A 22,785-nucleotide genomic window follows, 5' to 3' on the forward strand; every position below is an offset into this window, starting at 1 on the left:
CCATGGGGTGTTTGCACTTGTTGCTTTCTCTGCTTGGAAAACTCTCAATTCTCAGCTCCTAATTTCACTCAGAATTCTTAGTATCCCCTTATCAGAGATGCCTTCGCTAATTATACTAAATAGCACACTCCTTTCTCCAGCTGCCATTCTCAGTCCTTTCCCTTGGTGTTACTCGTCCTCATGAAGGATATCAACCCATATTTATTTATTGTAGCCTCCCCAAGCAGCACATAAGGTACAAGAGAGAAGGGGTTTGGCTTTGTTCAGTATACTATATCCTCTGAGCCTAGAACAGTACATAAATGCTCAACAAATATTTGAAGAGCAAACTGTTGCATGAATGAGTTAAATAAGGACAAGTTCAAAACGGGTAACGAGAACAGAATGACAAAACTGTGCCAAGGTGGGGCCATAACAGAGACCTGGCTTCATCTGCATTCAGAGACTATTTCTTTTTTTCAATAAAATGATTCTATTCTTCTTAAAAAAATCACATATATGTATCTAAGAAAAATACTGAGGGATATAAAACGTGAGCAGTGGCTGTCTCCGTAAGTTAAGGAAGTATATTGCTTTTTATCTTATGCTTTTCCTTTTTCCCCCCCCATTTTTTGCATCATTTTTATAATCAGAAAATGAATTATAAAGAAAACACAGGAAAAGGAAACCTGGAGGCAAGTATTTCCCCCCAATTCAAGAAGTGGACTGCACAGCTTTAATTGGCCTACATATCAACCCTTCTTTCTGCCTTCCTTTTTCTCTAGACTTTATATTTTAAATCCATTTTAGATTTACACAGGCGTTGCAAAGCTAGTGCCAAGATCTTCCATAAGCCCTTCACCTGGCTTCCCCTAATATTATCTTACATAACCACAGCTAACAAATGAACGCGGGGATAGCACTACCACCTGAGCCACAGACTGTGCTGTAACTTCACCCTTTTTTCCACTAATGTCCTTTTTCTGTTCTAGGAGTCAATCCACCACAGCACATCACATTCGGTCTCCGGACTCCTTGATCTGTGTCCTCTTCCAATCTGTGACAATTCTTCAGTATTTGCTTGCCTTTCACGAACTTGACTGTTTTTAAAGACTACTGGTCAATTACTGCAGAATATCCCATAGGTGGGTCTGATGTTTTCTGATGATTAGACCGAGGTTATGGATTTTAGGTAGTGTCCTTCTCGTCATGTATCACGGGGTACACATCAACCCGACTTATTACTGGTGACGGCAGCCGTAACCACTTGGTGGTCCCCACCATAAAGTTACTATTCTTCTCTTTCCTTATTCGATTTCTAGAAACAAGTCACTAAGTCCAGCCCACATTCAAGGGGAAAGAAATTAGGCTCTATCTCTTGGAATAAGGAATAGCAAAGAATTTTAGACAGATGTTAAAACCACAACCTGGGTGGCTGGTGTACTCAGTACTAGGAGTGCCCTACAGCCCACTATTCCTAACTGCCTTCCTCAGGGTAAGAGCTAGGAGTTCACACAAATGAACGGCTCTTTTCCTATTTCATTACCTTCAGTTATGTTCTGGGTACTCACCACATGTGACTCTGGCTCATGTGAAACAAAGCTTCTCTAAACAAGGTAAAACTGATAACTGGAGAGTTGAGACGCTGAGAATGCTTAGGGTATGTGAAACAAGGGCACACGTGGTTTCCTGAAGCTATACTTGGGAGTGGACAGTTGAAAGACCAGTGCTCGGAAACTTAGGTTTGTAAAGCATAAAAGTCCAGAAGAAATCCCAAGTAAAGGATAACAGGAGTTTAATGGAACCTTTCCTACAAAATCCAGCAACCATTAATTTCATTGTTGGTATTCTGATTTCCTCAAAGAACATCACAAGTTTATAGCTTACTCTTAGGATTTTTGTATTCGTGCCTTACATGTTCCTCTCTGACCGTCACAAAAGTAAGGGTTTCACCATTAAGCCACAACAAAATGACTTGATATCTCTCACTCAACTGCTCCTAGGAACCTGACTGAATGCTTTCTATTATTAGGATGAAAGGCATGTAACTACTGTCTCTCAGGTCTAAAATGTCTCTCGAAGATCTAGATACAGGCTTAAATACAGGCAAGTGTAAAATGGTCATCTTTCTGTTAGTGCTTCACCAGACTAGCACACACTGAAACACTTCTTTAAAAAATGGGAAAACAGAATTGCCCAACCAGAGCTAACAATACGAAGGCAAAACTATTCAACATTACAGAACTCTTCAAATGTTCATTTAGAAAGTTGCATAAAGCAAAGAATTATGTAATTTTCAAGTTAGTTAATGTTTATAACAGTAATCTTCATATTTGTGTTTCAAGTATTTTAATGACGTGGAAGTTTCTATTTAGGCACAGATTGTATTTCATCATCAAGGTCACAAGCTGTAAGCTTGAATAAGTATGTGGGCACTCTCCAATACTTTTTGGAGGAAAAAAAAAATCAGTACCCAAGAGTAAACCGAGCCCTGGCCCCAAATGTCTTCTGCCTTTTCCTCGCTATCAGCAAGGATAAGAAGATGCTTTTTTAAAACTCTCTTTCACATCTCAACTCTCCTAGACCCATACAACACAGATTTGCTTTTTGGGGCCAGATTCAGACTTCACATTTGGAGGTAGTGCCGTGTACTAGGAGTAAGGCTTCTAACTCTGACTAACTAGCGGCATGACGAAGGTAAACGACTCTAAGTTCCTCGGTTCAAAAATGGAAGCAGCAACTGCTTGTACGTGAAAGGTTGTTATGAAGCAAAGAGCTACTATACACAAAGCACTTAGAGCACAGTTAAGTACCTTACTTAATAAGTGTTGCTGCTGCTGCTGCCTAAGTCGCTTCAGTCGTGTTCAACTCTGTGTGACCCCATAGACGGCAGCCCACCAGGCTCCCCCGTCCCTGGGATTCTCCAGGCAAGAACACTGGAGTGGGTTGCCATGTCCTTCTCCAATGCATGAAAGTGAAAAGTGAAAGTGAAGTCGCTCAGTTGTGCCCGACTCTTAGTGACCCCATGGACTGTAGCCCTCCAGGCTCCTCCGTCCATGGGATTTTCCAGGAAAGAGTCCTGGAGTGGGGTGCCATTGCCTTCTCCTTAGTTGGTGTTAAAACATTTATTATTACTATTCCTACTGAATTTTATCTTGTCATTCTTAGCCCAACATCTCCTTATGCCAAGATCTTTTTCCATCCTGATTTAGTCAGTGAAGCAGTTGCCACATCCCCGCCCATTTCTTCCCATCCTTTACATTCAATAATCTGCTGTGTGATTATTGCAGAAGCCACCTTCCCCCAAGCTGAGCAGGGCCTGCTGGCAAACAATCACTCATCAGTCCACTCACTGGTAACACGCCTTTGAAGAAGAAGAAGCACTAGCAACTAGATAAAGCCTCACACCTTGTTACTAGAAGGAAAGATGGTAACATATTTACACTGATGTTTTCATTTTTCATAAGAGAAATGAAGCCTTAGAGGCTGAATGATATCTTTCTGTGACAGCAACATTTCTGTCCTTTAATTTTTCAACTTGTAAGCAAGAGTAAACATATCTCCTAAATTCTAGAGGGAACTCAAGAATAAATAATAAACATATAAATATATTCTATGCTGTGAGGAAGAACAGTATTATTTAATATACTGAATTAATGTTATTTACCCAAAGAGACCAGGTTCATGCTGAGCAGCATAAATACCGGCTTCCCTTGGAATTACTGTTTTCTAGGTGGGAAAATTCATTTAATGGTGTAAATCTGAATTCACAGCATCAATACATTCAAAACAGTCTTAAGATATTTCCAAGATTATATGATACTATGCAAATTACCCAATAAATATAATCTTTCTCCCACATTCTGCCTGCTTCATGCATTCATTTCCAAGATTCATAAAAAGTTTCTTAAAGTGAGGTTTTAAATAAGATACTATTAGGAACAAAAGCATCATTCTACTTTTTTACATTTTTGCCATTAAACTTTCCATACACAAGGATGTGAAGAATCAACTTCTGCATCATTGTCTATACTCTTAAAAACACGGTGTTTTCCTATTTAGCTTACCAGAGTCAGTGTTTACCAACACACCCAGGGGGTCTGAATTTGCCTCAAGTGGACTTTCAGGCTTCAAATCACCCAAGTGATTCCCTGACCCAGCAGCTGTTCTCTGTTCAGCATGGCCATTTCTCCATTTGTGATGTTTGCCAGGACTTTGGATTTTTGCCATCTGCGAATGTCTGGTCATCCCCTTCATCTTGCTGCAATAAGAAAAATGCAATTCTTAATATAAAAGGCACTGACCTTTCAAGAAAAATTTGAAAAAGATTACTGAATGCAAAAGAAACTTAGCTGTCAAATCAATTACTTGTCACGTACTACACTAAAGAGATCAGAAAAAAATAAACTCAATGGCTTCCAAAGACAGAATGTTAAATGAACATACACAATATATCACACTTTATCAATTCCCAATTGCACGTTTCCTTCCCATAATTTAATCCCTCTAAATTGGGCTCTGTTGTACAATCAACAGCAAGTGAGTTTAATTGGCAGCGTTCTTTCATTCCTATTATACATAAGATAAAATGTTCCTCGGGGCTTCCCAGGTGGCCCTAGTGGTAAAGAACCCGCCTGCCAGTGCGGGTGTGGGTTCCAGCCCTGGGTTGGGAAGGTCCCCTGGAGGAGGGCATGGCAACCCACTCCAGTATTCTTGTCTGGAGAATCCCATGGACAGAGGAGCCCGGCGGGCTACAGTCCACAGAGCTGCAAAGAGCTGGAAAGATTGAAGTGACTTAGCACACAAAATATTCCTTAGACTTTACGAAGTGTGTAAACTCTTATCTACTTAATTTTAAGGAGCCCTGAAGTTTCTGACGATTTTACAAACATGCTACCTTGTTTCTTGTTTGAGCTTCATGAAAACTCCTTGAAATAGATTAGACAGGTATTGGGGTGCCAAAAAGGTTCTGGTTTTTCCATAACATCTTACGGAAAAACCCAAACAAACATTTTGGCCAACTCAAGTATTATTCTCTTCATGTTACAGGGGGATAAACTTAAAGATCATAGACCAAGCACAATTTTACAGCTAGCTCAAATCAAGTGCCCTCTCAAACCACCTTAATTACTACACTTAAGAGGAAAACAAATAATTATGTGAGCACATGCTTATGTAAACTATGCACAGGAAAAAAAAAAGACCTTTTGAAAAAAGGTTCATGACATATACTCTCAATGGACAATAATACAAGGTAAGAAAATAATACTAAGGCATATAATAATAAACTTAAAACTAGTGATGAAAATCTTAAAAGCAACCAGAAATAAAAGGTATTTACACAGAGGAACAAGGTAATGGTAACAGCAGATTTCTCTTGGAAACCATGCCACGAAGAAAACAGTGGGGCAACATCTTTAAAGTACTGTAAATATCAAAAACACCATTAACCTCGAACTGCATATCTAGCAAAATTATCTTTCAAATAGGAAGGTAAAATAAAGATCTATTCAGACACATAAAGCTGAAAGAAGTCATCTTCAGCACGCCCTCACTATAAGAAATGTTAAAGGAAGTCTTTTAGGCAAAAGAAAAATAGTATCAGATAGAAAGATGATCTACACTCAAGAATGAAGGCTACAAGAAATGGTTAACTACACAGGCACCCTAGCCAACAGCTAACCAACCCCTGGCTGTGACTCTGTCAAGATCAGCAGATATCCCTCAACTGACCCCAGATACGTGTGGTATTGAGACTAACATATGAGAGGAAAAAACAAAAAACAAGACATGTATTAAGAGCAAAAAGGTAAGTCACAAGTTGCAAGACTGTATCTGCACCACCTATACTCTATACAAAAAATGACTGGTATCTAAGTAACTCACTCCTACAAATCAAGAAAAGCAACTCTATTAAAAAACAGTCAAAGACTTGAACTGGCACTTCACAAGAGAATTATCAAAATGACCAATAAGCATATAAAAAGATGCCCAACATCATTAGTCATGAGGGAAATGGCATGACATGAAGAAAAGGTATAACGTATAACAACACCCCATATTGAACAGGACACAGAGAAATCAGATGCAGAGTCAGTAGGCATATAAATCAGGACAACCATTTCAGAAAACTGCCTGTGTCTATCATAACTAAACACAGAGTAAGCAAATACTTACATCCACAAAAGACACTTAAAAGAATGTTCATAGCAGCTTTACTCATAATAGCCCAAAGTGGAAACAACCCAAGCGTCCAACAGCAGAATGAATATATTGGCATGGCCAAAAGTTTGTTCCTTTTTTTCCATACTATCTTACAGGAAAACCAGAATTAACTTTTGGCCAACCCAGATATATTCTCACAACTGAGTTCTATACAGCAGAATGGATTAAGAATGGATTTACAGCTACATACAACAATATGGATGAACAGCACAAAATTATGTTGAGCCATAGAAACTACACCAAAGAAGATATACTATATGATTCCACTTCCCTGTGGCTCAACTGCTAAAGAATCCGCCTGCAATGCGGGAGGCCTGGGTTTGATCTCTGGGTTGGGAAGATCCCCTGGAGAAGGAAAGGCTACCCACTCCAGTATTCTGGCCTGGAGAATTCCATGGACTATATAGTCCATGGGGTTGCAAAGAGTTGGACACAACTGAGCGAATTCCACTTTCACTTTCATACAAGGTTCCAAGAACAGGTAAAATAAATCTATGATGACAGAAATCAAAAGAGGTTACCTTTGTGGGGAGGCATGGAACTAGGTGGGAAGGCCTAAGAGAGAAAAGCTCTGTGAGGTAAATATATTCTATATATTATTAATCTATATGGAAGTTACACGTATGTGGAAGTTACAGGTATGTAGGTATGTATGCATGGACAAATTCATGGAGTTGTACACAATACAAAATAAAATGTGAAAAGTTCTATGAAGGTGAGGTACTGGGGAAATGGGACGTCTCATACACTGCTGCTGGGAGAGTAAACTGGGATAGCTTCTATGACAGATATTTGGCAGTTAGCTATCAATATTATGAATACATGTCTTTGACTCAGCAAATCCACCTCTAGGAACCCACTCTCAGAAATATCTGCACGTATAAAATGTATGTACAGAGCAATAAGGGCAACTTTTTATTAGTAAAAGATTGAAAATGAATGTCTGTCAATAGAGAACTGGTTTAAGGGGAAAAAAAAGATGACCTTGTGGGGATATTCCTACACTTCCTACACACCCTCAGAGAATGAGGAGTCTTGTTTATGTATTAATACAGGACTATTTATTATTTGGCTAAAAAAAGCAAGATGGAGGACCATATCGAAAAAGGAAAAGAATAAAAAAGACTATTATCTATGTGCTGTATACAAATGAGATATCTCCAGAAAGATAAAATGGATTGCCTCTGAGAAGGAGAACTGCTCAGCCAGGGTACAAAGACAGAAAAGGCCTGTTAATATAAATCATTTTGAAAACCACATGAGTATAGGGTATTATTATACTCATACTACACTATGCACAGGAACCTGGAATGTCAGGTCCATGAATCAAGGCAAATTGGAAGTGGTCAAACAGGAGACGGCGAGAGTGAATATCGACATTCTAGGCCCCAGAGAACTAAAATGGACTGGAATGGGTGAATTTAACTTAGATGACCATTATATCTACTACTGCAGGCAGGAATCCCTTAGAAGAAATGGAGTAGCCATCATGGTCAACAAAAGAGTCTGAAATGCAGTACTTGGATGCAATCTCAAAAATGACAAAATGATCTCTGTTTGTTTCCAAGGCAAACCATTCAATATCACAGTAATCCAAGTCTATGCCCCAACCAGTAATGCTGAAGAAGCTGAAGTTGAACGGTTCTTATGAAGACCTACAAGACCTTTTAGAACTAACACCCAAAAAAGATGTCCTTTTCATTATAGGGGACTGGAATGCAAAAGTAGGAAGTCAAGAAACACCTGGAGTAACAGGCAAATTTGGCCTTGGAATATAGAATGAAGCAGGGCAAAGGCTAATAGAGTTTTGTGAAGAGAACGCACTGGTCACAGCAAACACCCTCTTCCAACAACACAAGAGAAGACTCTACACATGGACATCACCAGATGGTCAACACCGAAATCAGACTGATTATATTCTTTGCAGCCAAAGATGGAGAAGCTCTATACAGTCAGCAAAAACAAGACCGGGAGCTGACTGTGGCTCAGACCATGAACTCCTTATTGCCAAATTCAGACTTAAGTTGAAGAAAATAGGGAAAACCACTAGACCATTCAGGTATGACCTAAATCAAATCCCTTATGATTATACAGTGGAAGTGAAAAATAGATTTAAGGGACTAGATCTGATAGATAAGAGTGCTTGATGAACTATCGACTGAGGTTCATGACATTGTACAGGAGACAGGGATCAAGACCATTCCCATGGAAAAGAAAGGCAGAAAAGCAAAATGGCTGTTTGCGGAAGCCTTACAAATAGCTGTGAAAAGAAGAGAAGCGAAAAGCAAAGGAGAAAAGGCAAGATATGAGCATCTGAATACAGAGTTCCAAAGAATAGCAAGAAGAGATAAGAAAGCCTTCTTCAGCGATCAGTGCAAAGAAATAGAATAACAGAATGGGAAAGATTAGAGATCTCTTCAAGAAAATTAGAGATACCAAGGGAACATTTCATGCAAAGATAGGCTCAATACAGGACAGAAATGGTATGGACCTAACAGAAGCAGAAGATATTAAGAAGAGATGGCAAGAATACACAGAAGAACTGTACAAAAAAGATCTTCACGACCCAGATAATCACGATGGTGTGATCACTCACCTAGAGCCAGACATCCTGGAATGTGAAGTCAAGTGGGCCTTAGAAAGCATCACTACAAACAAAGCTAGTGGAGGTGATGGAATTCCACTTGAGCTATTTCAAATCCTGAAAGATGATGCTGTGAAAGTGCTGCACTCAATATGCCAGCAAATTTGGAAAACTCAGCAGTGGCCACAGGACTGGAAAAGGTCAGTTTTCATTCTAATCCCAAAGAAAGGCAATGCCAAAGAATGCTCAAATTACCGCACAATTGCACTCATCTCACACGCTAGTCAAGGAATGCTCAAAATTCTCCAAGCCAGGCTTCAGCAATGTGAACCGTGAACTTCCTGATGTTCAAGCTGGTTTTAGAAAAGGTAGAGGAACCAGAGATCAAATTGCCAACATCCGCTGGATCATGGAAAAAGCAAGAGAGTTCCAGAAAAACATCTATTTCTGCTTTATTGACTAAGCCAAAGCCTTTGACTGTGTGGATCACAATAAACTGTGGAAAATTCTGAAAGAGATGGGAATCCCAGACCACCTGACCTGCCACTTGAGAAACCTATATGCAGGTCAGGAAGCTCTCAGAACTGGACATGGAACAACAGACTGGTTCCAAATAGGAAAAGGAGTACGTCAAGGCTGTATATTGTCACCCTGCTTATTTAACTTCTATGCAGAGTACATCATGAGAAACGCTGGGCTGGAAGAAGCACAAGCTGGAATCAAGATTGGCGGGAGAAATATCAATAACCTCAGATATGCAGATGACACCACCCTTATGGCAGAAAGTGAAGAGGAACTCAAAGGCCTCTTGATGAAAGTGAAAGAGGAGAGTGAAAAAGTTGGCTTGAAGCTCAACATTCAGAAAACGAAGATCATGGCATCTGGTCCCATCACTTCATGGGAAATAGATGGGGAAACAGTGGAAACAGTGTCAGACTTTATTTTTCTGGGCTCCAAACTCACTGCAGATGGTGACCGCAGCCATGAAATTAAAAGACGGAAGGAAAGTTATGACCAACCGATAGCATATTGAAAAGCAGAGACATTACTTTGCCAACAAAGGTCCGTCTAGTCAAGGCTCTGGTTTTTCCAGTCGTCATGTATGGATGTGAGAGTTGGACTGTGAAGAAAGCTGAGTGCCAAAGAATTGATGCTTTTGAACTGTGGTGTTGGAGAAGACTCTTGAGAGTCCCTTGGACTGCAAGGAGATCCAAGCAGTCCATTCTAAAGGAGATCATCAGCCCTGGGTGTTCTTTGGAAGGAATGATGCTAAGCTGAAACTCCAGTACTTTGGCCACCTCATGCGAAGAGTTGACTCACTGGAAAAGACTCTGATGCTGGGAGGGATTGGGGGCAAGAGGAGAAGGGGACGACAGAGGATGAGATGGCTGGGTGGCATCACCAACTCAATGGACATGAGTTTGGGTGAACTCTGGGAGTTGCTGATGGACAGGGAGGCCTGGCGTGCTGTAATTCATGGGGTCGCAAAGAGTCGGACATGACTGAGCAACTGAACTGAACTGATACCTATGAGTATAGGTATATTATTTTAAATTATGATTTTAAAAATTCAGCAAAAATGTTACAAAAGCAAAAATTTCAGAATTGAAAATATAGAGGTTTTAGGATTTGGGTGTATCCTCTTTTTATTATTTGTAAGAATGTACATTCATTTAAATGAGCATCGAGAGTGCAAGCAATTTTCAGGAACTTACCCATACTGTGTCGTCGTCAACACCGCTCCTCTCTTTTCCTTTTCAAGTTTTAACTTTTTCTTCCTTTCAATATTAGCTAGAGTTGGGTAGTTTCTAGAAAACAATAAGAATCCATTATAAAAGGGCTTTTAGAGTACAGTTTTAATTATGCAGTCAAGCAATTGCTGCATTTAACAGTTTTGGTTTAAGTAAAAATGACTAACAGTAAATTAATATAAACTTTTAATTCCTTCTAGATATTTTTAAGGGTAACAAAAGTAGACTACCACAATGCTACTCTAGATTTTTTTAAGGGTAAAAAAAAGTAGGTCTACAATGATGTAGACCAGTGGCCAGTCCGTCTGCTACCAGGTAGCAACTTACAACAGAATGCAAGTCAAATATATAATGTGCTAAAACAGATATAAATCACATATTTGGCACATATCCATAAATACCGTAAGAAAAAAATGTATTTTCTTAGACATGTACTTACGCAAACACAATTAGTAAGTATATCCAAAGTTACCAAGATAAGGAAGAGACACTTCTCAAAAAACAAACAGTCTACCAAGAAGGACAAGAAAAGCATGGTTATTTCTAAAGAACAACTATAACAAGGTACAGAATAAAATAAGCACCCCCTTGGGAGCATAAAGATTGGAGGGTGGGGAGGAAAGATCATTATCTAGATGAAGAAATCCACAAAGAAAGGAACACGAAAGACACTGGCCTTAAATGGTGTCAACAGACACAAATCCAATGGGAGAGTGTCAGTGGTCTAAGCAGAGCAGACAACGCACACAAACCAAGGTCTCAAAGTGAGAGAGATATCCAGGGAGTGGCAAGTGGTTCATTTTGGATGAAACAGATACAGGCAATCAGACCAGAAAGGGAGGCTGGGGCCCAATTGTGCCTTGAATGTCAGACTAGAAAGCCTATTTTTGATTCAGGGGTGATGGGGAGCCACTGAAAGTTATGAATAGGGAGAGAGATGAACAAGGCAGTGAGTGAGATTAAGTCTGACAGCAGCGTGCAAGATGAATTGCTCCGACAAAGCTTTCTTTGTTCCTTGGCACAGCTGTGTGGAAATGGAGGCACCAAACCTTGGTGGCGAGAGGAACAGCTCCTAGGAGGGCGAACACAGACAGCTCTCCTACCACTTGGCCTGGCTGCTCATCAGAATGAATTCTGAGAAACATCAACACACGGTGTTCTGCCATTATTTCGAGGACTCTGTTTTCGCCCTTCTTTTTACAACATCTGCATCACTGACATGCACAGCTCACGCAATATGAAGCTCATGGGCTGGGCACATTGGAAGATAAGAATGGAAATGACATTGAGTAAGCGGTGAAGTAATTAGAAAAAAAAAGCAGTGGATTTCAGCGAGGACAGGACAAAGCAATCTACCCAGCCAAGAAAAACAAACTTCATAAATAAAACATGATTAATGTACAAGCTATAAATAAACATAAGAGGAAAAGACCAAGGTCACAGGAGATAAAAATCTGACAGCCAGTCAGCACCGCATGACTACACTTTCAGAAAGCAAATACAAGGACTCCAGCGCAGGTACGTGTGAAGTCCTCCTCTCACGACACTCAAAAGTGATCAGAAACTCTCGGGGAGATACAGCCAGCTTTGTACTGCTGAACTGAAAAGGAATGTTGAGGAAAAATCAAACTTGGGAGGGATTCAGAAGGGACTCACAGATGATCAACAGGATGAAAAATAAAACCTCCAAAGAAAGATGAAAGGAACTGGAACAACTTGCAGCCTTTAAAAGGAAGAGAAGTGACAAAAACACCACGATCTTACTGAGAAGATGGCCGACAGCTGTTCGCCATCTGAAGACAAACTCCACACAAGCAGAGATGATGAGGGAAAAGGTGATGACTTTCACAGGCCCCACAGTGTCTACACATGTAACGCACAGCTACTCAACACTTCTCACATCTCTGAAATTCACTTATTCTTACTGCTTGTATTTCTATAACGTTTCTCTTCTGAGTATTGCAGACCAACCCTGACTTAACATGTTGGGCTATATGCTAAACCCAAGGACTTGGTCCTACAGTGCTGCGTGAACAAGCAAGCCGAAGGTGTGAAGCGCTTCTCAATGATAAGGAACATACAGAATTTGTTACAGCAAATGGATTTTAGGTGAGATACAAGAAAGAACCCTGTAAATGAGACATCAAGAATGTTGTGGAAACTCCTTTGCTGGAAGTCTTTTAAAACAGCTCACTTTTTCTTTCTGGCTGATTAAAGTTATCACTTTCCTAAAGGTAGTGGCTGTTTCTAACCCTTCCAAAGTTTTAAGATTCTGTTTTTCAGTGCTTAAATAAAACTTTCTTCCCCAAAGTTACACCACTCTTCTGTACACAGAGACTAAAAACTACAGAAAACAAGGGTACTAGAAAGCAAATTTTTCCCCAAAATGGGAATCCAGGAACATAAGACCTAGTTGTACATATGATCATCAGGAAGCTCCTTCCAGCAACATACTACTGAGATACAAGATTAAGGAAAAGTCTGGATCTTGGACAGAGACACAGCTCAGGTGTCTAAAGTACACAAACACACAGCGAACTGTTGCACAAAATATCACGAACGGTCTTACACTGACCGCACAGTTACATGATGATAAAGCTTAGTTCAGTATCTCCTGGTAAAGAACGGATGTTATGAAGCTATAAAGACTGTGAGAAGTGATATTTTCACAGTTGGTTTCTCTATTTTTGTCACTTTTCTCCCTACTTCCATCTTTCCCCAACACCCCAAAAGGAACTTACCCTAAAACTATAACACTTTTTTCCTTTCTTTCATTTAACTCTTCTTTGCCTTCCCCTTGCCTAAGCCACAAGGCCCCAGCGACAGCTCTTAAGCCCCAGAGTCAATACATGGGCAACAGGGAACCAATCATTATCTTCACACATCTCATTCTGGCTACATCTTACCCTTTCCTTCTCAAACCTCCACCCACTCACTGGCTTTTCCCTTAAGCCTGTTTTCTAGAAAAACAAAATCCCTCTGGACTCTCACTGAACCACAGCTGCTTCAACCAGACTACATTTTTATTTCAAAGTCTTTTCAAACTTCAAAAAGATGTAGCATTCTTCAGGAGCACACCCCCGCTGCTGGAAATCTGCAAGAACTGGGGGCGCAACTGTTAAGCGTTTCCTCAGAGCCAGTTAACTGCTTCAAATAAATAACACAGAACTACTCCACCTAGTGGACACACCATCTGCTGTGAAGTGGGTTTCAGTCTTGAAAAGCCAGATTTGGGAAATGAACCTCTCACTCAATTTTCCCTCATGCCAAATCATACAGCGTTTGTACCCCCAGAAGATGGGAATGAAGAAAGAATCACTTTTGAGTTTTTATGGCTGCGATTTCTTTTTTTGCAGATTATTAGTGGAAAGCCTTAAGGTTTTTAACTGAACAGAACTCCATATGTTTGTCAGAACTACACATCAAAAAAGAATAAATACCACCTTAAAACATATTGGGGTGGGGAAAGGGGTGGCATGACCCCTCTTACAAGAAGTCTTACAAAATGATCTGATTGCTCTGCCTTCCAAAGACACCAGGTATCCCTTGACTGACGTGTTAGCCCCACGTGACAAAAATGAAGACTTCTGGTGCCTGTGGTCTCCTGGCGATTTATAGATCTTCTTATGTCTCCTACTAGAGTGAGGATCTTAAGGGCAAGAGTCTACTCCTGTTTTTCAGTAACTCTGGTCATATATAAAACAATCTTTGCCTTTTCAAATACTGAATGCTACACTGTGCTAAGTCACCTCAGTTGTGTCCAACTCTTTGCAACTCTATGGACTACAACCCACCAGGCTCCTTTGTCCATGGGATTCTCCAGGCAAGAATACTAGAGTGGGTTGCCATGCCCTCCTCCAGGGGATCTTTCTGACCCAGGGATCAAACCTGTCTCTCTCACGTCTCCTGCATTGGCAGGTGGACTCTTTACCACCAGCACCACTTCAGTTCAGTCGCTCAGTCGTGTCCAACTCTTTGCGACCCCATGAACCGCAGCACACCAGGCCTCCCTGTCCAGCACCAACTCCCGGAGTTCACCCAAACTCATGTCCATTGAGTCAGTGAGGCCATCCAACCATCTCATCCTCTGTCATCCCCTTCTCCTCCCACCCTCAATCTTTCCCAGCATCAGGGGCTTTATTCAAAAGAGTCAGCTCTTCGCATCAGGTGGCCAAAGTATTGGAGTTTCAGCTTCAGCATCAGTCCTTCCAATGAACACCCAGGACTGATCTCCTTTAGGATGGACTGGTTGGATCTCCTTCCAGTCCAGCGGACTCTCAAGAGTCTTCTCCAACACCACAGTTCAAAAGCATCAATTCTTCGGCGCTCAGCTTTCTTTACAGTCCAACTCTCACATCCATACATGACCACTGGAATAACCACAGCCTTGACTAGACGGACCTTTGTTGACAAAGTAATGTCTCTGCTTTTTAATATGCTGTCTAGGTTGGTCATAACTTTCCTTCCAAGGAGTAACTGTCATTTAATTTCATGGCTGCAATCACCATCGGCAGTGATTTTGGAGCCCCAGAAAATAAAGTCAGCCACTGTTTCCACTGTTTCCCTATCTATTTGCCATGAAGTGATGGGACCGGATGCCATGATCTTAGTTTTCTTGGGAAGCCCCAAATACTGAAGATTTACCTCTAATTTCAAACTAAACTCTTGTCAGGAAGTTACTCGAAGCTATAATGTATATTAACATAAACTCAAAGGCGGCTGAGATTTCTTGATTATATTAGCAAACCAAACTGGTCTTCCACCAGGGACTTTATATAAGCATACACTACCTAAGCTAGTTCACGTGTTACTATTCCGTAAGTTTCTCGAGCCAGTGAATTTTTTCCTTTAAAGCACTTGCTGCACAAAAACCACAGCTCAATTCACATGAGGAGCTACTGCAGAAAGGAATGCATCCAAACACACATCAGTCTGGTCTGCCTCAGGGACAACTTGTCCTGTGAGATGAGGATTTACTGTTCAAAACCACAGTGGCTTAAGTACCACTAATTATATTAATTCCAATTAGCATTACTAATCAGATCAACACTGCCCAGTTTCTTTAACAATGATATACAATTTATAACATAAATTAAAAATATGAATCTCGGTACAACTTCTCCAACCACTTACTCTGAAGTATCAAAACAGAATTACAGCCACAATAAAAATATTTTCAAACCTCATTTACATATATCAACATTTATGTTCTTATTGTTCAGTTGCTAAGTCCTGTCCAACTCTTAGCAGCACACCAGGCTTCTTTCCAGGCCTTCACTATCTCCAGGAATTTGCTAAGATTCACGTCCACTGAGTCGGTAATGCTACCTAACCATCTCATCCTCTGCTGCCCTTTTCTCCTGCTTACAATCTTTCCCAGCATTAACATCTATAACCATCCCTTGTATCTATGCCACCAAGGGATATAAACAGTCACATAAAGTGTGGGTATTAACATTTCTAAAGATTGCAATTTTTTTTTAAAGACTCATAAGCCTAGAGGAGCTACCCCGCGTCCAAGGTCAGGGGCTGCGATGAGAGGAGTTACCCCACACCCCCACGCCTGAGGCCAGGGGCAGAGGCCAGGAGGAGCAACCCACGCCCGAGGCCAGGGGCGGCGACGAGAGGAGTTACCCGGAGCTGTGGTCGGTGCAAGAGGGCCTAGAGGAGCTATCCCACATTGAAGGTCAGGAAGGGCGGCGGTGAGGAGATACCCCTCGTCCAAGGTAAGGAGCAATGGCTGCGCTTTGCTGGAGCAGCCCTGAAGAGACACGCCCAAGGTAAGAGAAACCCAAATAAGACGGTAGGTGTTGCAAGAGGGCATCAGAGGGCAAACACACTGAAACCATACTCACAGAAAACTAATCAATCTAATCACACTAGGACCACAGCCTTGTCTAATTCAATGAAACTAAGCCATGCCCGTGGGGCAACCCAAGATGGGCGGGTCATGGTGGAGAGATTTGACAGAATGTGGTCTACTGGAGAAGGGAATGGCAAACCACTTCAGTATTCTTGCCTTGAGAACCCCATGAACAGTATGAAAAGGCAAAATGATAGGATACTGAAAGAGAAACTCCCCAGTAGGTGCGCAATATGCTACTGGAGATCAGTGGAGAAATAACTCCAGAAAGAATGAAGGGATGGAGCCAAGGCAAAAACAATACCCAGCTGTGGATGTGACTGGTGATAGAAGTAAGGTCCCATGCTGTAAAGAGCAATATTTCATAGGAACCTGGAATGTCAGGTCCATGAATCAAGGCAAATTGGAAGTGATCAAACAAGAGATGGCAAGAGTGAATGTCGACATTCTAGGAATCAGTGAACTGAAATGGACTGGAATGGGTGAATTTAACTCAGATGACCATTATATCTACTACTGCGGGCAGGAATCCCTCAGAAGAAATGGAGTAGCCATCATGATCAACAAAAGAGTCCAAAATGCAGTACTTGGATGCAATCTCAAAAACGACAGAATGATCTCTGTTCGTTTCCAAAGCAAACCATTCAATATCACAGTAATCCAAGTCTATGCCCCAACCAGTAACGCTGAAGAAGCTGAAGTTGAACAGTTCTGTGAAGACCTACAAGACCTTTTAGAACTAACACCCAAAAAAGATGTCCTTTTCATTATAGGGGACTGGAATGCAAAAGTAGGAAGTCAAGAAACACCTGGAGTAACAGGCAAATTTGGCCTTGGAATATGGAATGAAGCAGGGCAAAGACTAATAGAGTTTTGCCAAGAAAATGCACTGGTCACAACAAACACCCTCTTCCAACAACACAAGAGAAGACTCTACACATGGACATCACCAGATGGTCAACACCGAAATCAGACTGATTATATTCTTTGCAGCCAAAGATGGAGAAGCTCTATACAGTCAGCAAAAACAAGACCGGGAGCTGACTGTGGCTCAGACCATGAACTCCTTATTGCCAAATTCAGACTTAAATTGAAGAAAGTAGGGAAAACCACTAGACCATTCAGGTATGACCTAAATCAAATCCCTTATGATTATACAGTGGAAGTGAGAAATAGATTTAAGGGACTAGATCTGATAGATAGAGTGCCTGATGAACTATGGAATGAGGTTCGTGACATTGTACAGGAGACAGGAATCAAGACCATTCCCATAGAAAACAAATGCAAAAAAGCAAAATGGCTGTCTGGGGAGGCCTTACAAATATCTGTGAAAAGAAGAGAAGCGAAAAGCAAAGGAGAAAAGAAAAGATATAAACATCTGAATACAGAGTTCCAAAGAATAGCAAGAAGAGGTAAGAAAGCCTTCTTCAGCGATCAATGCAAAGAAATAGAGGAAAACAACAGAATGGGAAAGACTAAGGATCTCTTCAAGAAAATCAGAGATACCAAAGGAACATTTCATGCAAAGATGAGCTCAATAAAGGACAGAAATGGTATGGACCTAACAGAAGCAGAAGATATTAAGAAGAGATGGCAAGAATACACAGAAGAACTGTACAAAAAAGATCTTCACGACCCAGATAATCACGATGGTGTGATCACTCACCTAGAGCCAGACATCCTGGAATGTGAAGTCAAGTGGGCCTTAGAAAGCATCACTACAAACAAAGCTAGTGGAGGTGATGGAATTCCAATGAGCTATTTCAAATCCTGAAAGATGATGCTGTGAAAGTGCTGCACTCAATATGCCAGCAAATTTGGAAAACTCAGCAGTGGCCACAGGACTGGAAAAGGTCAGTTTTCATTCTAATCCCAAAGAAAGGCAATGCCAAAGAATGCTCAAACTACCGCACAATTGCACTCATCTCACACGCTAGTCAAGGAATGCTCAAAATTCTCCAAGCCAGGCTTCAGCAATATGTGAACCGTGAACTTCCTGATGTTCAAGCTGGTTTTAGAAAAGGCAGAGGAACCAGAGATCAAATCGCCAACATCCGCTGGATCATAGAAAAAGCAAGAGAGTTCCAGAAAAACATCTATTTCTGCTTTATTGACTAAGCCAAAGCCTTTGACTGTGTGGATCACAATAAACTGTGGAAAATTCTGAAAGAGATGGGAATACCAGATCACCTGATCTGCCTCTTGAGAAATTTGTATGCTGGTCAGGAAGCAACAGTTAGAACTGGACATGGACCAACAGACTGGTTCCAAATAGGAAAAGGAGTATGTCAAGGCTGTATATTGTCACCCTGCTTATTTAACTTATATGCAGAGTACATCATGAGAAACACTGGACTGGAAGAAACACAAACTGGAATCAAGATTGCCGGAAGAAATATCAATAACCTCAGATATGCAGATGACACCACCCTTATGGCAGAAAGTGAAGAGGAACTCAAAAGCCTCTTGATGAAAGTGAAAGTGGACAGTGAAAAAGTTGGCTTAAAGCTCAATATTCAGAAAATGAAGATCACGGCATCCGGTCCCACCACTTCATGGGAAATATATGGGGAAACAGTGGAAACAGTGTCAGACTTTATTTTTTTGGGCCCCAAAATCACTGCAGATGGTGACTGCAGCCATGAAATTAAAAGACGCTTACTCCTTGGAAGGAAAGTTATGACCAACCTAGATAGCATATTCAAAAGCAGAGACATTACTTTGCCAACAAAGGTTCGTCTAGTCAAGGCTATGGTTTTTCCTGTGGTCATGTATGGATGTGAGAGTTGGACCGTGAAGAAGGCTGAGCGCCGAAGAATTGATGCTTTTGAACTGTGGTGTTGGAGAAGACTCTTGAGAGTCCCATGGACTGCAAGGAGATCCAACCAGTCCATTCTGAAGGAGATCAGCCCTGGGATTTCTTTGGAAGGAATGATGCTAAGCTGAAACTCCAGTACTTTGGCCACCTCATGCGAAGAGTTGACTCATTGGAAAAGACTCTGATGCTGGGAGGGATGGGGCAGGAGGAGAAGGGGACGACAGAGGATGAGATGGCTGGATGGCATCACTGACTCGATGGACGTGAGCCTGAGTGAACTCCGGGAGTTGGTGATGGACAGGGAGGCCTGGCGTGCTGCGATTCATGGGGTCGCAAAGAGTCAGACACGACTGAGCGACTGATCTGATCTGATCTGAAGCAAAAAAGTTCATCAACAGTACCAGAATAAGGGGCATCTACACCAGGTAGGCAGAGGGGATACGATATCCAAGGAAGGGAAAGATATTACTCTAGACAGATGAGGAAAAATATTTGCCCAAATTTAGGCTTGCAGGATTTCAGCTGGACTAAAGCAGTGAGCAGAACTTCAAGGCTGGAAAAAGTAAGATTTTTCTAGAAGCAGCAGCATGATCAAAACTGAAGCTGAAAGTTCAAAGAACCTGTTTGGGATATGATAAAAGGAAAAAAAACAGTCTGGCTGGGACAAAGAGTTCCTATAAGCAAGCAATGTGTGGTAATCAGAAAAGGTAAGACATATGAAGCCCACCTTATACTACTGTCAGTTCCAAGGCATTCTGTTTTCACTGGCATTTGAGTTGGCTAAAATAAAATCAGCTTAACAAATTTATTTTTAAATTTTATACTAAATAGTCACCTATATAACTAAGAAATACATGCATATTAGCATCTAATTTTGCATGGGAAAAAACAGCAAATGCAAAGAGAATAAACTAACCTTGTTGGTCAAATCAATTCCTTAAGTGTGATAACACTGCTGAATATTCACCTGCAGAGCACACTTAAGCTGTGTGGTTTTCTTCAACAACACTTGAGCAACTGAGGCAGAGCTGAGATTTTTGCCGGTGGGTGTGATGAAGGGCAACAGAATGAGGGAGCTGAGCTGCTGAGAGGAGTGGAAGTGATTTCAACTTGGCAGGAGGCCAAGATGGAAGAGGGGTAAGAGATGAGAGGTCTCAACTCGTCCAGGACCGGTGCCGTTCACAGAGGCAGAAGGGATAGGGAGAGAGCTGCACAGAACAGAAGTTAGGCTCAAAGAGGAGTGAGCCCAACTTTAGGACTTCTAGGGCAGAACGTCCAGAAGATCATATCCATGGTGCAACCGTGAAAGTAAGCGGCAGAAACTGCATGGAGATGAAGGACCCTGGAAACTGGAAGGTAAAAAGATGCCAGATGAGCTCTAGGGTAAACTGTGAGTCTCAAATAGTCAGTGGAATTCAAAGTATACACACTTCTGGTGGAACCACAACCCCAGTGGCCACGATAATGGCAATCCCTCTTGTTAAGAATCATGCGGAAGGGTGTGAGAGCTGCAGAAAGCTGTAGAGACAGACGGCGGGAAACCCCAAGAAGGGCCAAGGAGCAATTGCCTGGAATCCGCATCAAGGCGGCCCTACAGGTTGCAAAACCAGTCACTCTGGGGGCTTGTTTTATTTGACCTTTCCACAGCAATCTGCACTGTCTCCACATTTCCTGTCTTGAAATCCTCCCCTCTCCTGGCTTTCAAGACAGGTCACATTCTGAGTTTTCTTCTACTTCTCTGGCTCTTGCTCAGCAGGCTTGGTTTCACTCCCTGTCAGACTATCTGCCCTCTCTCTGTAGGTGGAGTAGAAAGGGAATATAGCTTGACAGAGAGTAAAACCAACCAGTTTTCATATAAACTGAGAAAACTGGACCCACTTTTCAATTTCTACTCTGTAGCTGTTTGACTCTCCCACAATCCTCCACTCCACCCTCCTTTTTAGCCTTTAAGAAGAAGGCCCTCATCTAGTCTGGAAGGGTGGGATGTTCCTTGACAAAGCGAGGTTGAATTGAGCCTGGACCTGATTGGGAACTTAGTTCCTAAAGTCTTCAGAATTCATGGCTTCGTGATTTTCAAACGTCTCTCTAGCCAATCTGGTCTGAGTCACAATGCCTGCAAGCATCTTCAAATAGATGTCTTGGAATGTCCTCATACTCAGTGATGTCTCAGAGCAACACCCCCACACCCCATCCTCTTCCAGGGTCCCTGTCTCAGTCACAGGCACCACCTCACCCCAGGAACTTGGATGTATCCTCCAAACCTCTTTCCTCAACCTCACAATCATTCAGTTGCCAAACAGTGCCTATCTTCATCTCCCAAGTGTTCTCTATCCACCTCCTTCTCTCTGTCCCTACAACTACCATCTCTCAAAGGCTGCTATCGTCTCTTACTGATGCCCGTGCCAACCTGTCTGAACGCTAGTCCCTGCCCCCCCTTATTTCTTCCCAACTAGGTCTAAGTTCAGCTCAACCTCCCTTCATCAAGGAACACCCCACACCTCCAGACTAGATGAGGCCCTTCCTCTTATGCGCTGAGGAGAAAGGTGGAGTGGAGAATTTGGGGAGAGTAATACAGCTACAGACAGAGGAGAAGTTTAATAATAGGTACAACTTTCTCAGTTTTACGTGATTTAAACAACTGCTAGAGATAAAAGAACCAAAGATGGCAAATCAGCGACTCATTTCAGACCTTCCCTATTGTCTTAAGTGAAGTCCAAACTCGAGAGATTAAACAGCTTACACAGTTAACTTCTTAGTTGCTTTATGTGTAGTGTAGTGTGTTGGTCGCTCAGTCGTGTCCGACTCTCTGCAACCCCATGGACTGTAACCCGCCAGGCTCCTCTGTCCATGGGATTTTCCAGGCAGGAATACTAGAGTAGGTTGCCATTTCCTTCTCCAGGGGATCTTCCCAACCTAGGAATCGAACCTGGGTCTCCAGAACTGCAAGCAGATTCTTTACTCTCTGAGCCACCAGGGAAGCCGGTAATTGCTTCATAATCACTGCCAACTAGTAACTATCATCATTCTCCTCAAAAGAATTAAACATTTATCAGCACAACACTGGCTAGCACCACTGAGCTGCAACAACTTCCTACTGACCAAAGTCAGAGGAAAGTCAGTGGGAGAAAGTCAGTGGGGAAAAACTTTTGCAGGTAGGACACTTCTGATCCATCTAACAGGATATAATCAATACCATCATCACCAGGGCCTCAAATACTAAGTATCAGGAAGTGGAGCTAACTCTTCCTGTTTGATTATTCCTCTGTGCAAAATAATTTTTTGGCATATGTGCTGCTGAAGTGAGCACTCCTTCATGCAAAATAATGAGAAAAAGATACAACCAACAGATAAAGAACAAACAAGTAAAACAAACAAAAAACAAAACAGCCAGAGTGAAGTGGAATCACGAGAAAAACATTATACCTGCAAAGAAGCCACCTAGAGGAGATAAGACACTTTACATGCACTGCTTCGAATTCTTCATTAAGTCAAATCAAGGCATGGTCCTGACTCCTTTGATTTCTAAGTCTGACTATGCCATGGCTAAGGCTTCTTATCAATGCCA

At 41.7% G+C, this 22,785-nt stretch overlaps 1 protein-coding gene across 2 annotated transcripts in view; it reads right to left on the reverse strand.

The window, feature by feature from the left end:
- The window catches only part of NUFIP1 (nuclear FMR1 interacting protein 1), a 38,742-nt gene that overhangs the window by 7,895 nt on the left and 8,062 nt on the right, over positions 1–22,785 (reverse strand). For both annotated transcript variants that reach the window (XM_055542024.1, XM_055542023.1), the window contains exons 6-7: positions 10,504–10,596; positions 4,047–4,240 (exon numbers count right to left, since the gene is read on the reverse strand). In XM_055542024.1, coding sequence (XP_055397999.1) covers positions 4,047–4,240; positions 10,504–10,596 — 287 coding nt within the window. The remainder of the gene's footprint in view (positions 1–4,046; positions 4,241–10,503; positions 10,597–22,785) is intronic.

This window comes from Bubalus kerabau, chromosome 12 (genome assembly GCF_029407905.1).
Source record: "Bubalus kerabau isolate K-KA32 ecotype Philippines breed swamp buffalo chromosome 12, PCC_UOA_SB_1v2, whole genome shotgun sequence".
NCBI lineage: Eukaryota > Metazoa > Chordata > Mammalia > Artiodactyla > Bovidae > Bubalus > Bubalus kerabau.